At 49.3% G+C, this 17538-nt stretch overlaps 1 protein-coding gene across 3 annotated transcripts in view; it reads right to left on the minus strand.

Moving 5' to 3' along the window:
* Nucleotides 1-17538, minus strand: part of DALRD3 (DALR anticodon binding domain containing 3) — a 25174-nt gene continuing 7636 nt past the window's right edge. For 2 of the 3 annotated variants that reach the window (XM_073575097.1, XM_073575095.1), the window contains exons 7-13: nucleotides 9791-9849; nucleotides 6627-6709; nucleotides 5885-6008; nucleotides 5749-5807; nucleotides 5462-5575; nucleotides 633-701; nucleotides 1-548 (exon numbers count right to left, since the gene is read on the minus strand). In XM_073575097.1, the coding sequence (XP_073431198.1) occupies nucleotides 429-548; nucleotides 633-701; nucleotides 5462-5575; nucleotides 5749-5807; nucleotides 5885-6008; nucleotides 6627-6709; nucleotides 9791-9849 (628 nt within the window). In that variant the 3' untranslated portion in view covers nucleotides 1-428. The remainder of the gene's footprint in view (nucleotides 549-632; nucleotides 702-5461; nucleotides 5576-5748; nucleotides 5808-5884; nucleotides 6009-6626; nucleotides 6710-9790; nucleotides 9850-17538) is intronic. The other variant, XM_073575096.1, reaches the window with a different exon arrangement.

Genomic DNA, 17538 nt, shown 5'->3' on the forward strand with positions numbered 1-17538 from the left:
TTTCTTAAATAAATGCACTTTATTATCTTTGAGGTAAAGTGCATTTTACCAGCTTTTGCCATTAATGCAGGGTTATCATGGATGATAACTCACAATATGTTAAATCTGGGATATTGACAATATTTACATTTTTCTCCCCAATCAGCCATAGTCTCTAACTACGCTCCACATTAGATAGATTTCTGGAATGTTTCAGTAAGATAAGTATCTGGCAAACTTATTTGGAGCTGCTTATTTCCAGGGGAACATTGGATGAGTATTTTGGTGTCACCCCTGACCCCAGTTGCTGGTGTTGTTTACAACAATTCTTTCAATGTCTGTGTCTTATTCCTCATCATAAGATCACTTGTTCCCCAGATGTACAGGCTAAAGACATAACCATTGATTGTCCATGAATGCATCAACTCCATGTTGTCTGATCTTCAGTCCTATATCTGGGTTAGTGGTAAAATGTGAAGAGTCTTTAATGCAGAATGCAGAACACTCTGAACAGCTTTCATCAGCTGCAAGCGAGCAAACATCTGACTGAAGAGATGAGGTAGCGGCTCCTGCAAAAATCATGAAACTTGTTTTATTTAGTTGCAAACCAGAAAAAATGCAATCTGTAGATAAAGCAGTGTGATCTCACTCACCCCTAAAATGTGCACCCTGTTGTAGTAACAGCTGAAGTCCATACTGAGGCTGACAAGGAATTTACACACCTGAAATAAAACCAATAGTAATTGTATAATACATTGGCCCTGACAACTGGGAGGCCAGGAGTGAGATGTTGTGCAGCAGTTGGGATGCTCTGATGTAGTCAGTGCCAATTCAGGCTTAGTAGCTATTGCAATAATATAACATTTCCATCACGCCCTGATGGTGCGACAGTCCCAGTAACAAGGCTCATGCAGACGTCTGTGACACTCATCCAAGCATGGACTGTGTGCAGATCTCCCGATATATATGCCTACGAGGCTGTCACGCACGAGTCGGGAGACCCACAGACAGTCCGTGCTCGGGCCAAATTTCACAAACATCTGCATGAGCCCTTAGGAGGTGACTGTACGTATGCAGCCATCTCCATTCACTTTTATGGAACATGTAATTAAAGGGTTATTCCTGAAATTGTAAGTTATCCCCCTGTTCTATGGATTTGGGGATAACTTACCAGTCTTTGTGGTTCCAATCTCAGAGCCCTCCAAAGGTTACAAAAACAGGGATCTAAATTATTCCAGGAGCCAGACTTTGCAGAGCCCATTTCTGAATGGAGTGAGGATGGTACAGTCTTAATCTCTTCTCTATTCACTGTCTATGGGACTTCCAAAAAAGAAAAAGGGGAGAGCTGTACACCACTTTCCTAGCTGACCATAAGCACCTTAGATCCATTCAAGACAGGGCCTTGCAGAATGCTATTCTGGGATCCACAGCCCCATTCGGGGGTCCCACAGGTCAGAGCTGCAGCAACCAGTAATTAATCCCTTATCCTACATACAGGGGATAACAATTTGGGGGAATTAACCTTTAAGGCCTGTTTCACACATCAGTTTTTGTCCATCAGTCAAAATCCGCCGTTTTGCAAAAAGAACGGATCCGCCATTTTTTTGGGCTGATCCGTTTTTTTTCCCATCGAGTTGCATTACCGGCGGATCTTGTCGGATGGCCATCTGTTTTTTTGCGGATCCGCCAAAATTTTGACGTCCGCCGACATGCCCGAACGGTCCATGCAGCGTTTTTTCAGGCGGCAGGATCCGCACTTCTCACAGCGCATGGCTGAAAGACTTCACTCAGCCGAAAATTTAACCCTAAACTCTGTTCTGGCGGCTGGAAAATCTCTCTCCCTAGTGTATAATTGGGGGGGGGGGCTGGAAGTTTCACCAGTGTGGGCATATCTGTAATACTGTCTAGTGTGATACTACCTGCTGAGCCGCGTATCTAATCCTCTCCTGTGTGATACTGCCTGCTGAGCCGCGTATCTAATCCTCTCCCGTGTGATACTGCCTGCTGAGCCGTGTATCTAATCCTCTCCCGTGTGATACTGACTGCTGAGCCGTGTATCTAATCCTCTCCCGTGTGATACTGTCTGCTGAGCCGTGTATCTAATCCTCTCCCGTGTGATACTGTCTGCTGAGCCGTGTATCTAATCCTCTCCCGTGTGATACTGACTGCAGAGCCGTGTATCTAATCCTCTCCCGTGTGATACTGACTGCAGAGCCGTGTATCTAATCCTCTCCCGTGTGATACTGACTGCTGAGCCGTGTATCTAATCCTCTCCCGTGTGATACTGACTGCTGAGCCCTGTATCTAATCCTCTCCCGTGTGATACTGACTGCAGACCCGTGTATCTAATCCTCTCCCGTGTGATACTGACTGCTGAGCCGTGTATCTAATCCTCTCCCGTGTGATACTGTCTGCTGAGCCGTGTATCTAATCCTCTCCCGTGTGATACTGTCTGCTGAGCCGTGTGTCTAATCCTCTCCCGTGTGATACTGTCTGCTGAGCCGTGTATCCAATCCTCTCGTGTGATACTGACTGCTGAACCGTGTATCCAATCCTCTCGTGTGATACTGACTGCTGAACCGTGTATCTATTCCTATCCTGTGTGATACTGTCTGCTGAGCCGTGTATCTAATCCTCTCCTGCGTGATACTGTCTGCTGAGCCGTGTATCTAATCCTCTCCTGCGTGATACTGTCTGCTGAGCCGTGTATCTAATTCTCTGCCGTGTGATACTGCTCTCCTGAAATACTCTGTGCTGCTGTCACCCTGCTGGTTTTATGTGTGATCTACATGGTGGTATTGTGTATGATCTATATGGCGGCATTGTGTGTGAAGTATATGGCGGTATTATTTGTGATCTGCTAAAAGGGGACCCATTCTAGGGTGGTTCTGACTAAGCACCTGCACACGGGTCAGGGGTAATAGGTGAAGTCAGAGGAGAGCTGGGGAGGCAGCTGAAGAGAGGGGTCTCATTTTTATCGTTACTGTATGGCTATATTTCCCCCCGGCCTGCTTCCCAGCGTCACCCCGGACTGCGCCTGTCGCCTCGCTTTCACACATCGCCAGGACAGAATCTGAGAGGGGAATGGGGTCTTTGCATGCAAAGTCTGGATCAGAACAGGCCATCAATCAGCAGAAATGTTTCCTGGATTTCTGTGCTGCTGTCTCCCTGCTCCTCCCCCATATATCTCCCTCTGTGCCCCCCATAGACCAGCGCACTGCTTTCCTGAAATACTGTGTGCTGCTGTCACTGCTCCCTCTACCATATATCTCTCTGTGTGCCCCCCATAGACCAGCACACTGCTCTCCTGAAATACTCTGTGCTGCTGTCACCCTGCTCCTCCACCATATATCTCTCTGTGTGCCCCCCATAGACCAGCGCACTGCTTTCCTGAAATACTGTGTGCTGCTGTCACTCTGCTCCCTCTACCATATATCTGTGTGCCCCCCATAGACCAGCACACTGCTCTCCTGAAATACTCTGTGCTGCTGTCACCCTGCTCCTCCACCATATATCTCTCTGTGTGCCCCCCATAGACCAGCACACTGCTCTCCTGAAATACTCTGTGCTGCTGTCACCCTGTTCCTCCACCATATATCTGTGTGCCCCCCATAGACCAGCACACTGCTCTCCTGAAATACTCTGGCTGCTGTCACCCTGCTCCTCCTCCACCATATATCTCCCTCTGTGCCCCCCATAGACCAGCACACTGCTCTCCTGAAATACTCTGTGCTGCTGTCACCCTGCTCCTCCACCATATATCTCCCTCTGTGCCCCCCATAGACCAGCACACTGCTCTCCTGAAATACTGTGCTGCTGTCACCCTGCTCCCTCCACCATATATCTCTCTCTGTGCCCCCCATAGACCAGCACACTACTCTCCTGAAATACTGTGTGCTGCTGTCACCCTGCTCCTCCACCATATATCTTTGTGTGCCCCCCATAGACCAGCACACTGCTCTCCTGAAATACTCTGTGCTGCTGTCACCCTGCTCCCTCCACCATATATCTCTCTGTGACCCCCCATAGACCAGCACACTGCTCTCCTGAAATACTGTGTGCTGCTGTCACTCTGCTCCTTCTACCATATATCTCTCTGTGTGCCCCCATAGACCAGCGCACTGCTCTCCTGAAATACTGTGTGCTGCTGTCACTCTGCTCCCTCTACCATATATCTCTCTGTGTGCCCCCCATAGACCAGCACACTGCTCTCCTGAAATACTCTGTGCTGCTGTCACCCTGCTCCCTCCACCATATATCTCCCTCTGTGCCCCCCATAGACCAGCGCACTGCTCTCCTGAAATACTGTGTGCTGCTGTCACTCTGCTCCCTCTACCATATATCTCTCTGTGTGACACCCCATAGACCAGCACACTGCTCTCCTGAAATACTGTGCTGCTGTCTCCCTGCTCCTCCCCCACACATCTCCCTCTGTGCCCCCCATAGACCAGCACACTGCTCTCCTGAAATACTGTGTGCTGCTGTCACTCTGCTCCCTCTACCATATATCTCTCTGTGTGCCCCCCATAGACCAGCACACTGCTCTCCTGAAATACTCTGTGCTGCTGCCACCCTGCTTCCAGAATCCTTGCTGCCTGCCATCCTCGGTGACCGGAGACCCCATTCCTCTCCTCAGATCCTGTCCTGGCGATGTGTGAAAGCGAGGCGACAGGGGCCTGATATATGGAGGAAGGAGCAGGGTGACAGCAGCACAGAGTATTTCAGGAGAGCAGTGTGCTGGTCTGTGGGGGGCGCCCTGTTCGGTGCCAGGGATTGTACATAGAGCGCTGTGTTTTATACACATGGATGGACCGTCTTCTTGTCTGCTCCACAGAAATCCAGGAAACATTTCTGCTGATTGATGACCTGTTCTGATCCAGACTTTACATGAAAAGACAGTGAGTAACTTTGCAGGCCCCATCAAAATGTCTGCTCACTGTGTTCCTAGATGTCATCCTCTCTTTTCCCTTAGCAAACACCCAGTAGGGGAGGAGAGGAGTGACACCACACCCATGTCAGCAGACTCCGCCCATACAGTGTCCAATTTAGGGCATGATCATATATCAAAATCAATCATGGACACTGTACGCCCATAATTACTGCAGGACAGTAATGTGAGCTAGTTGTACACTAGGTTTTTGTGCCAAATTTCAGTATCTGCTCCCCCTAGTGTTAACAAGTGGAAATGCCAAACTTTCTAAAATTATTTTTCATATTTTACAAAATTAAAAACAAATAATATTTTTTAAGAAAATGTAAACATTAATTCTTTACATTTTTTCAAGTGCTGAAAATTTTTTTTGGGGATGGCACCTTCCCTTTAAAGAATATGTTTGAAAATCTTTTGTGAAAGTAATTTTAGGTCTCAACACAAGACACACATATAGCAGAGCCAGATTCATATGACAAGTTCAGCTCCACTACATCTCAATGTAGTAGTCTTGGTCTCTTTCATAGTAAACCAGGCCAGGAGATATCTTACCGCCTCGGTGTTGGCTGTGACCCGGATCCCGGGGGAGGTCACTGACATCTGTGCCGACTGACTGAGCACCTCTGGGAACATCATGATATAATTAAAGAGAAGGAGCCATTCTCCCTGTGTGATGAAACAGAAGTTGTGTTCAAGCCCTAACAGGCAAACGTCCAAAACAGAACATGATCTTTGCTTCACAACTTCTGGTTTCTATAAATGATTTGTCAGACAAATAATAAACACCAGGGGGCGTCACTCTCTTTAATGTGATGGGACACGGAGCAGCGCTCTCTCACCTCTTCACGTAGACTGGAGTAGTTGAGATCTGCGGCTGGTGGGAACTCTGGATAGGTGCCTGACAAAAGGAGGATATCTTTTACGGCCTGTACAGTCACTCACTTGCTTCCCACAAGTAGCTAACAGATATAGTACCTTGACTGACAGCACCTTTATAGCTGTCAAACATGGTGGCCAGACGGGCGCAGTTATACATTACAAATGCTCCACTTTTCGTTCCCTTGGTTGTGATGTTGGCCTCCTCCAAGTTCAGGGTCACCTTCATGGTAAAGGATATAAAAAAAAAAAAGTGCAGTTGTAATTTAAGACTACGGCTTGTCCCACTTATTTCTGTTCACTTTGGTCACCCCCAATCAGGTACATAGAGAGGGCTCATGGGTGAGGAATGTCCACATACACCACTATGGAGGTATTCCTCGGCCATGGATGCACTGTATGTAGCTGTAGTCACCATTTTTGCAATCTCTAACAAGTCTCAAGTGCTTAAATTTAATACAGGCGTCATTATGAAGTGCGACCCCTGCTCTCTTTTCATAAGACATAAACACTTTCAAGAACTCCTTTTTATTATTTTCCTAATGCATCTTAAAAAAAAAAAAACAATGAAGCAACTTTGCAAATCGTCTTGCACTTTGGGAATACAGCTCTTAGTCAGATCTGTGTGTCTCCATAGATACAGACTACAATCAAACACTGTGTAGTCTGATCCTGCTCCATCTTCCTGTGTCAAAACTGTGACTTTCCAGGGACAACTCCAAGGATGCCCTGACAGCAGCAGAATAATAGGCAGAGCAGAACTCTCCACTGGCATATTATTTCTACGGTATATATATTTATTATACACACATACATATAATGCTTTCCAGGACTATATTACCTGGGAGCGATGAGGAGTTGCCATTAACTCAAACTTGATTGCAGCAGAGGTCAGAGAGTTGATCATTTCCTCCCAGCTCTCTCCTGGACATAAAGCAAAGACATGAGCCGTGACATCACACATCGCCCCACACCGACAGATGACATCAGCAGTAAACATCTCCTCTCAGATTGCTGGAAGTTACAGGCCTGTCACCTGCAGAGCTAATGTTTCCAATCCGTGAGACTCGGAGCGTGTCCTATTCTCATCAGTTTTGTGAATCAGACTCGGCCACTAAATTCTATGAGGCTCCGTATAAAACGAATGAAGCACAAAAGAAACTTTGTACTACAGTGACACATCTGTGTTTCATCCGAATTAACTAATCCAATGCGAGTCAATGAATAAAAGAAAGTTTACACAGTTTACACCTCCTTCAGTTTTTTAAAAAGTATGAGGAAAAACAGATGGAACATTGTTGACACGAGAGAAGAACTGTCTGTTTTTGATGGATTTAACCCCTTCATGACCCAGCCTATTTGACCTTAATGACCTGGCCATTTTTTGCAATTCTGACCAGTGTCCCTTTATGAGGTAGAAAAATATTCAGGATTGAGAGTCCTCAGTAGTTGATACCTTTTAATGGCTAACTGAAAAGATGGTAATACATTGCAAGCTTTCGAGACTACTCAGGTCTCTTCATCAGGCTAGACTAATACAAAATCTGAAGTCACATATTTATGCACAATACAGCCTAGAAAAAATGCAATAGATAAGACAAGTGACGTGAAGCAGAACTATCAATATGGGAGATAACTCAGGAACGCTTCAACGGATCCTAGCGATTCTGAGACTGTTTTTTCGTGACATATTGGGCTTCATGTTAGTGGTAAATTTAGGTTGATAATTTTTGCATTTATTTGTGAAAAAAACGGAAATTTGGCGAAAATTTCACAATTTTCACATTTTGAATTTTTATTCCGTTAAACCAGAGAGTTATGTGACACAAAATAGTTAATAAATAACATTTCCCACATGTCTACTTTACATCAGCACAATTTTGGAAACAAAATTTTTTTTGTTAGGAAGTTATAAGGGTTAAAAGTTGACCAGCGATTTCTCATTTTTACAACAAAATTTACAAAACCATTTTTTTTTAGGGACGACCTCACATTTGAAGTCACTTTGAGGGGTCTATATGGCAGAAAATACCCAAAATTGACACCATTCTAAAAACTGCACCCCTCAAGCTACTCAAAACTACATTCAAGAAGATTATTAACCCTTCAGGTGCTTCACTGCAGCTAAAGCAATGTGGAAGGAAAAAATGGACATTTTATTTTTTCCAACAAAAATTTTCTTTTAGCATCAATTTTTTCATTTTCACATGGGTAACAGGATAAAATGGATTCTAAAATTTGTTGGGCAATTTCTCCTGAGTACACCGATACCTCATACGTGGTTATAAACCACTGTTTGGGCGCACGGCAGGGCCCGGAAGGGAAGGAGCACCATTTGACTTTTTGAATGGAAAATTAGCTCCAATCGTTAGCGGACACCATGTCGTGTTTGGAGAGCTCCTGTGTACCTAAACATTGGAGCTCCCCCACAAGTGACCCCATTTTGGAAACTAGACACCCCAAAGAGCTTATCTAGATGTGTAGTGAGCACTTTGAACCCCCAAGTGCTTCACAGAAGTTTAAAACGCAGAGCCATGAAAATAAAAAAATCATTTTTTTTCCTCAAAAATGATTTTTTAGCCCGTTATTTTTTATTTTCACAAGGGTAACAGGATAAATTGGACCCCAAAATTTGTTGTCCAGTTTGTCCTGAGTACGCTGGTACCCCATATGTGGGGGGGAACCACTGTTTGGGCACACGTCGGGGCTCGGAAGGGAAGTAGTGACGTTTTTAAATACCGACTTGATGGAATGGTCTGCGTGCGTCATGTTACATTTGCAGAGCCTCTGATGTGCCTAAACAGTGGAAACCCCTCCACAAGTGACCCCATTTTGGAAACTAGACCCACCAAGGAACTTATCTAGATGTGTGGTGAGCACTTTGAACCTCCAAGTGCTTCACAGAAGTTTATAACGCAGAACCGTGAAAATAAAAAAAAAAATTTTCACAAAATTTTTTTTTTTAGCCCCAATATTTTATTTTCTCAAGGGTAACCAGAGAAATTAGACCCCCAAAGTTGTTGTGCAATTTTTCCCGAGTACGCTGATACCCCATATGTGGGGGTAAACCACTGTTTGGGCACACGTCGGGGCTCGGAATGGAGGGAGCGCTGTTTGACTTTTTGAACGCAAAATTGGCTGGAATAAATCATGGCGCCATGTCGCGTTGAGACCCCGTGATGTGCCTAAACAGTCGAAACCCCTCAATTCCAACTCTAACCCCAACACACCACTAACCCTACCCTAATCATAACCCTAACTACAACCCTAACCCCCCAACACACCCCTAAACCTAATCCCAACTAACCCTAACCACAAGCCTAACCCTAAGCCTAACCCTAATCCCAACCCACCCCTAACCTTCATCTTAACCCTAATTCCAGCCCTAACCCTATTTCTAATTCTAACCCCAATTCCAACCCTAATTCCAACCGTAACCCTAATTGGAAAAAAAAATTTTCTTTTTATTTTGTTTGTGCCTGGCTATGGGGGTGATAAACGGGGGGTGCATTTACTTTTTTTTTTCATTTTGATCACTGTGAGAGTTTATCACAGTGATCAAAATGAAAAATGAATGGGAGGCCGGCAAATTCATGGGCACCGCCATCTTGGAAATCGGAAGGTGGGGGGGGAACAGATGATGATGGCGGCGCGCGTGTGTGTGTGTGGTGTCGGTGTCCAGCCATGTCCGATGCTATTACAGCATCGGCCATGGCTGGATTGTAATATTTCACTAAATTTCATTGGTGAAATATTACAAATCGCTCTGATTGGCTGTTAAAAATTAAACAGCCAATCAGAGCGATCGTAGGCACGTGGGATTAACCATAGAGTGTCCTCTGTGTGCGGGTTGGGTGACCTTTCAGTGACCTCGGTCACCCGACCCAGAGGAGGGCGATTTATAGCATGACGCCTACGTAGGCGTCATGGGTCGTGAAGGGGTTAAGCACAGAAATGGATGTGTGACTGCAGCCTTACAAAGAGGAAAAATGCAGAATTTACAACCTTGAACACTTTCTCCATATTTCATGACTGAGGCTTCCAGCATCTGAGATTTCCGCAGCCTGGGGAAAACAATTGGAAATAATTACCATAAGATACAGCAATGAGTGGCCATGTGAGTAATATATATCTGAAAAAAACAGGATTTTTGGTTGCTTACCGTAAAATATGTTTCTCGGAGCCTTCATTGGGGGACACAGGAACCATGGGTGTATGCTGCTGCCACTAGGAGGCTGACACTATGCAAATAAAAAAGTTAGCTCCTCCTCTGCAGTATACACCCCACCAACTGGCGCTCGATTAATCAGTTAGTGAGAAAGCAGTAGGAGAAGCAACAGAATAGAGAACAGGCAGGCAACTCAACTAGAACTATATTACACAGAACAAAGTACGGAAGTTGAAACATGGGAGGGTGCTGTGTCCCCCAATGAAGGCTCCGAGAAACAGATTTTACGGTAAGCAACCAGAAATCCTGTTTTCTCTATCGCTTCATTGGGGGACACAGGAACCATGGGACGTCCTAAAGCAGTCCCTGGGGTGGGAAACAAACTTCCATTAGGTCAGCGGACTCACCACCGCCGCCCGTAAGATCCTTCTTCCTAGGCTGGCATCCGCCGAAGCGTAGGAGTGGACCTTGTAAAATTTTGCAAACGTGTGAACAGAGGACCAGATTGCAGCCTTACAAAGCTGCAGCGCAAAAGCCCTGTGGTGTACCGCCCAGGAGGCGCCCACTGCCCGGGTGGAGTGAGCCTTAATCCCAGAAGGGGGCACTCTGGTCTTGATCCGGTAAGCCTCTAAGATTGCCGATCTAATCCAGTGAGCAATAGTCGCCTTGGAGGCCGGCAAGCCTTTTCGTGCACCATCTGGGATGACGAAAAGGGAGTCTGTCTTCCAGAATGCATCAGTTCTAGCCAAATAGACCGTCGTCGCCCTGACCAGGTCTAGTCTGTTCAAGGAGCATTCCCGGGGAATGAACTGGAGCTGGGCAGAAAGAAGGTAGAACAATGTCTTAATTCAGGTGGAAAGCAGATACCACCTTGGGGAGGAAGGACGGTGGAGCCCGTAGAACCACTTTATCTTGGTGAATCACCAAAAAAGGAGGTCGACAAGAAAGAGCCGCCAACTCTGAGATACGACGGATGGAAGTAATGGCCACGAGAAAGGCCACTTTCCAACAGAGAAAGGACAGAGAAACATCCTTGAGAGGCTCAAAGGGGGGGAACCTTGCAGAGACTCTAGGACTAGATTGAGATCCCAGGGATCCACTGGAGACCGATAGGGCAGAAATGCTTGGGCTGCCCCTTGCAAAAAGGTTTTGACCTGCGGCCGAGAGGATAGCGTCTTCTCGAAAAGAATTGAAAACGCCAAAACTTGACCCTTTAGAGCAGTGGTCTCCAACCTTTTTTGCACCAGGGACCGGTTTCAAGCAAGACCATTCTTCCATGGCCCGGCAGGGCGGGGCTTTGGTCATAAGGGGGCGAGGCTATGGACGCAGTTGTAGTGTAGCAGTGCATACTTATAATTAAATAACTTTTATAATGTGACTCAACTCACCATAGGTTTTGAATGAGTGCTCCATCACCCCCTTCTCCCCATCATTGCCTTCACCCCATCACTGCCATCTCTCCATCATTGCCTTCAATCCATCACTGCTGTCTCCCCATCATTGCCTTCACCCCATCACTCCCCTCTCCCCATCATTGCCTTCACCCCATCACTGCTGTCTCCCCATCATTGCCTTCACCCCATCACTGCTGTCTCCCCATCATTGCCTTCACCCCATCACTGCTGTCACCCCATCACTGCTGTCTCCCCATCATTGCCTTCACCCCATCACTCCTCTCCCCATCATTGCCTTCACCCCATCACTCCCTTCTCCCCATCATTGCCTTCACCCCATCACTCCCCTCTCCCCATCATTGCCTTTACCCCATCATTGCCTTCACCCCATCACTGCCGTCTCTCCATCATTGCCTTCACCCCATCACTGCTGTCTCCCCATCATTGCCTTCACCCCATCACTGCTGTCTCCCCATCATTGCCTTCACCCCATCACTCCCCTCTCCCCATCATTGCCTTCACCCCATCACTGCTGTCTCCCCATCATTGCCTTCTCCCCATCACTCCCTTCTCCCCATCATTGCCTTCACCCCATCACTGCTGTCTCCCCATCATTGCCTTCACCCCATCACTCCCCTCTCCCCATCATTGCCTTTACCCCATCATTGCCTTCACCCCATCACTGCCGTCTGTCCATCATTGCCTTCACCCCATCACTGCCGTCTGTCCATCATTGCCTTCACCCCATCACTGCCGTCTCCCCATCATTGACTTCACCCCATCACTGCCGTCTCCCCATCATTGCCTTCACCCCATCACTCCCTTCTCCCCATCATTGCCTTCACCCCATCACTGCTGTCTCCCCATCATTGCCTTCACCCCATCACTGCTGTCTCCCCATCATTGCATTCACCCCATCACTGCTGTCTCCTCATCATTGCCTTCATCCCATCACTCCCCTCTCCCCATCATTGCCTTCACCCCATCACTGCTGTCTCCCCATCATTGCCTTCACCCCATCACTCCCCTCTCCCCATCATTGCCTTCACCCCATCACTGCTGTCTCCCCATCATTGCCTTCACCCCATCACTGCTGTCTCCCCATCATTGCCTTCACCCCATCACTCCCCTCTCCCCATCATTGCCTTCACCCCATCACTGCTGTCTCCCCATCATTGCCTTCACCCCATCACTCCCCTCTCCCCATCATTGCCTTCACCCCATCACTGCTGTCTCCCCATCATTGCCTTCATCCCATCACTCCCCTCTCCCCATCATTGCCTTCACCCCATCACTGCTGTCTCCCCATCATTGCCTTCACCCCATCACTCCCGTCTCTCCATCACTCCCCTCATGGTCTTCTCCTCATGTCCCCATCTCCTCCAGGGCCAGGCTACACAAACACAGACCAACGCACACACACACACACACACAAAACACACACACACACGGCCAGGCTACACACACACAAAAAACACACACACACACAGGGCCAGGCTACCTACACACACACACACACACACACACACGGCCAGGCTACACACACAGACACCACCTCTCTCCTCTCACCTGTCGCAGCATCGCCCGCGCTTCCTCGCTCTGACACAGCAGCGGCGCGCTCCTCTCTGTGTCAGTCAGAGACAGGAAGCGCGGGCGGCGGGCAGGAAGCTGGACGGGTCCTTGCAGCTCCGCTCCTGCTATTCCCTCTTGCAGGCAGCGGAGCTGCTTGATCGCTCCCTGGCCGCCGCTATGAACTGCTGCGCGCCGCCCCAGCCCCCACTACGCCACTGACCGCCCCTGGCTCCCCTTGTGTCCGCGGACCGGCAAGGGCACTGCAGCGGCCCGGTGCTGGGCCGCGGACCGGCGGTTGGGGACCCCTGCTTTAGAGAACTAAGGGCCAGACCAGCGTCCAGGCCTACCTGGAGGAATGCTAAAATTAAAGGGAGCAAGAAAGACATTGGCGGAATGCGATTGGACCCGCACCAACGAAAATACGCCTTCCATGTTCGATAGTATATTCTGGAAGATGAAGGCTTCCTAGCCCGGATGATTGTGTGAATTACCCGATCTGAAAAACCTGACTTCAGCACCGCGGTCTCAATGGCCACGCCGTCAAATTGAGCGACCGAGAATTGGGGTGGTAAATTGGACCCTGAGACAGCAGATCTGGTCTGTCTGGAAGTGTCCAAGGAGCGTTAGCGAGAAGGTTGACTATGTCCGCGAACCAAGACCTTCTGGGCCAATCCAGCGCGATGAGGATGACTGGTACCCCTTCTGCCTTGATCTTCAACAGCTTGGGGAGAAGAGGAAGGGGAGGGAACAGATAGGGGAGTGCGAACTGTGACCAAGCAATGGTCAGAGCATCTGCGCCCACCGTGAGGGGGTTGCGGGCCCTGGATACGAACCGTGGAACTTTCCTGTTCAGACGGGACACCATCAGATCCACGTCCGGAGTACCCCATCGAAGGCAAATCCGATGGAAGACTTCCTGATGCAGAGACCATTCCCCTGCTGCGAGGCGCTTGCGGCTGAGAAAATCGGCGGCCTCGTTTTCCACGCCAGGAATGTGTACGGCGGATATCGCTGGGACTGACATTTCTGCCCAATGAAGTATCTTGGATACCTCGGCCAACGCCAAGGAACTCCGAGTCCCTCCCTGGTGTGTGACATATGCCACCGCTGTGGCATTGTCCATCTGAATCCGAATTGGCAGACCCTTGAGCAGCTTGTCCCAATGAATCAGGGACAGGAAAATAGCCTGTATCTCTAGGACGTTGATCGGAAATGTCGCTTCTTGCGTCAACCAACGGCCCTGTACTGTGAGATGGCGAAACACTGCGACCCAGCCGAGAAGGCTGGCGTCTGTCGTCACCCCTTGCCAATGTACCGGAAGGAACGACCGGCCTTGGGTGATGAGAGGAGATGTTAGCCACCAATTGAGGGACATTTTGACACGAAATGAGTCGAATCGGACGATCCAGGGAGGAGACAGACCTGTTCCACTGAGACAGAATGGCCCGCTGAAGCGGTCTTGAGTGGAATTGGGCAAAGGGAATCGCCTCCGACGTTGCAACCATCCTCCCTAGGACTCTCATGGCTGATTGGAGAGAAGTGAGTTGGGGGCCCTGAAGCAAGGGAACATCCCGCCGACGAGTTACTCTCTTGTCCTCGGGAAGGAAGGCCTTTGCCTGACGGGTGTCGAAAAGTATGCCTAGAAACACAAGGCGTTGTGTTGGAACCAGGCAGTACTTTTTTGTGTTGATGATCCACCCGAATCGGGCGAGAGTGTCGCAGACAATGGTCAGACTTTCGAGAGCCTGGGGCAAGGATGGAGCTTTGATGAGGATGTCGTCGAGGTACGGAAAGAGCACGAGACCTCTGATCCTCAAAATGGCCATCAACGCTGCCATGATTTTTTGTAAAAACCCTGGGGGCGGTGGCGAGACCGAACGGCAACGCGACAAACTGGAAGTGATCCTGATGTATCGCGAACCGCAGGAATTTCTGATGACCCAAGAACATTGGGACATGTAGATAGGCGTCCTGAATGTCTATGGAGCACAGGAATTCTTGTGCCTCCATGGAAGCGATTACTGAACGAAGGGACTCCATCCTGAAATGTCGCAGACGGACCCTTTTGTTCAGTACTTTTAAATCCAGAATGGGCCGAACCGTGCCGCCTTTTTTCGGTACTACAAACCGGTTTGAATAGAAACCTGTGAAGCACTCTTTTTCTGGTACGTGAACAGTCACTCCCGACCTGAGAAGAGAGGTGAACGCTGTAAAGAAACCCGGAACCAAGGCGGGGTCTTTCGGGGGCCGGGATTCGAAGAATCGATCCCGAGGATGAGAAACAAATTCTGTTTTGTATCCCGAAGATACAACTTCCCTGACCCAAGCGTCTTCCACCGAGGCAAGCCAGACGTCCCTGAAGGCAAGAAGACGGCCACCCACCTGGGGGGATGCGCCGGTGTTTTGATGCCAGTCATGCGGAGGAAGATCTTCCAGGTCTGGCCCTGGTAGATCTACCCTGGGAAGAATGAGATCGCCAGGAAGAAGAGAGCCTAAAGGAGACTCTTTTCCTATCTTGGCGCGCTTGAGGCCTCTGCTGGTGGGAAGACGTTTCTGCTGTCGAGAAGCAACGAAAAGGCCGAAAGGGTCGAAACTGACGTTTCGGAGGAGGCCAACGAGGTTTTGACTGGGGAAGAATGGAGCTTGTGCCCCTGGTGGCGTCCTTAATAATCTGGTCCAGCCTATCGCCGAAGAGGCGCGATCCCTGAAACAGTAAGCTGGTGAGGGACTTCGTTGACGATAAATCCGCTTGCCAAGCCTTAAGCCAAACTGTGCGCCTAATAGCCACCAAGTTGCTCAGTGCCTGAGCTGCGCAAGATGCGGCATCCAGGGAGGCAGAGACCAAATATTTACCTGCGTGCGAAACTTGGTCGGCGAGGTCCGCCAGCTGCTCTGGCTGGTCTCCAGCTAGAATGCCTTGGCGGAGGTCCTTAGCCCATTTTGCTATGGCCTTAGAAGCCCAAGTAGAAGCGAATGCCGAGCTTAGAACAGATGCCGCCGCTTCGAAAGCTGACTTCGCAAAAGATTCTAGGACTCTGTCATTAGGGTCTCCTAGAGATGCTCCCCCAGAAATCGGAAGGACCGTGTTGTTAGATAGTCTTGAAACCGGCGGGTCCACGGCCGGTGAAGCTGACCAGTCTGCAATGAGTTCCGGCAAGAAAGGATATAACACACCAAGGCGTTTTCCTCTTTGGAAGCGCCTGGTCGGATTTTCTCTCTCTCTGGAAAGAATGTTCTGGAACTCCGAATGATGAGCGAAGACCTTGGAAGGTGGTTTAGACAGTCTGAAGGAAACCTCCTGGTCCGTGGGTGAATCTTTGATATTGAAGGACTGGTTAATCGCTGTAAAGAGGCTCTGAACCATATCCCTCATATCAGCGATTTGGTCCGAATCCAACTCCAAAACATTCTCAGAGGGCACATCCGAGAAAGCCTCGCCTCGCCTGGCTCAGGGGAGGAAGATCGTGATAAGGGATGCCGCTGGGATGGACTATGGGGCGATGCGGAACGGGAAGAGGAACCAGACCGGTGCTCCCGTCTGGCTGTTTTGCGGCTAATATTAGCAGGCTCGATTGGAGCTTCCTGTGACCTGCTGGGTTCTGCCAAAGACTGCAGTGGCAACTTATCCAGTACGGACACTAAGGTCTGAGACACCTTGGTGAGGTCCGCCACAGATTGTGACAGAGAGGAAGCCCACCCTGGGATAGGGGCCTCAACCTCACTCGGGACGACCGGGGGCTCCTGGGTGGTGGGTTCAATGGGCTTTCTGCAGTCCTGACAGAGGGGAGAAATTTGCGTTTGCAAGAAGAACATGCAAAATGACTGACTACCACGGAGGAAGAAGCAGAGCGGAGTGGTTTAGAATTTGACATGGTGAGCTAACCCACTAACAGTGCCAGACGGTTAGGGGACGGAGAGCTGAGGAGGGTGTCAGTCTGCAGTGCAGAGCTACTCACGGAACCGGTGTCCTGAAGCGACTTCCAGTAAGGGACTGCACAGCACTCTGGAAATGCAGACTGAAGAGAAGACGAGCAGCTGACAGGCTGAGGGGAATGGAGCTGTGAGAGAAAAGCACGCGCTCCTGAAAATGGTGGGCGGTAATTAGCTCACGAGAGGGGGGCGGAGCTAACCGCTCTCAGGAGCACAAAGATGGCACTACTCCCTGCCTATAGGATGACTGGGAGGAGTGGGCGGGGCCATGCTTCGCCTCTAGCCCTTAATGAAGCGGTGGGCGGCGCAAGACGGGCGGGAATGTCCTCTCGGAAGAAAAACCCGCCCGAAAAAAGGGGCGTGGCCTCTCAGAACTAGGCCCGAACAGAAGCCGGGGCCTGAATTAGAAACGGCGGCCGCCGGAGGGCGTGGAGGCCTTACAAGGAACGCAGTTCCGTGCACTAGCAGCCTGATATGCGGTGAAATTAGGTAACGTCCTAATGGTGAGGTACTGATGCCCGTTTCCCACCGCCCAGGTTGAGAATGCTACTGCCAGGAGGAAGGGAGAGGGGCTCAGACTGCCGATACTTACCTTCTGCAGTCCTGACCTACCTCATTATCCAGTGGGAAATTATGCAGACCGTGTCTCCATCGACCGACAGGCTCTGGTGGGCGAGAGACAGATGGGA

This window comes from Dendrobates tinctorius, unplaced genomic scaffold (assembly GCF_039654945.1).
Source record: "Dendrobates tinctorius isolate UK_male_01 unplaced genomic scaffold, ASM3965494v1 ptg000041l, whole genome shotgun sequence".
In the NCBI taxonomy this organism is placed as follows: Eukaryota; Metazoa; Chordata; class Amphibia; order Anura; family Dendrobatidae; genus Dendrobates; species Dendrobates tinctorius.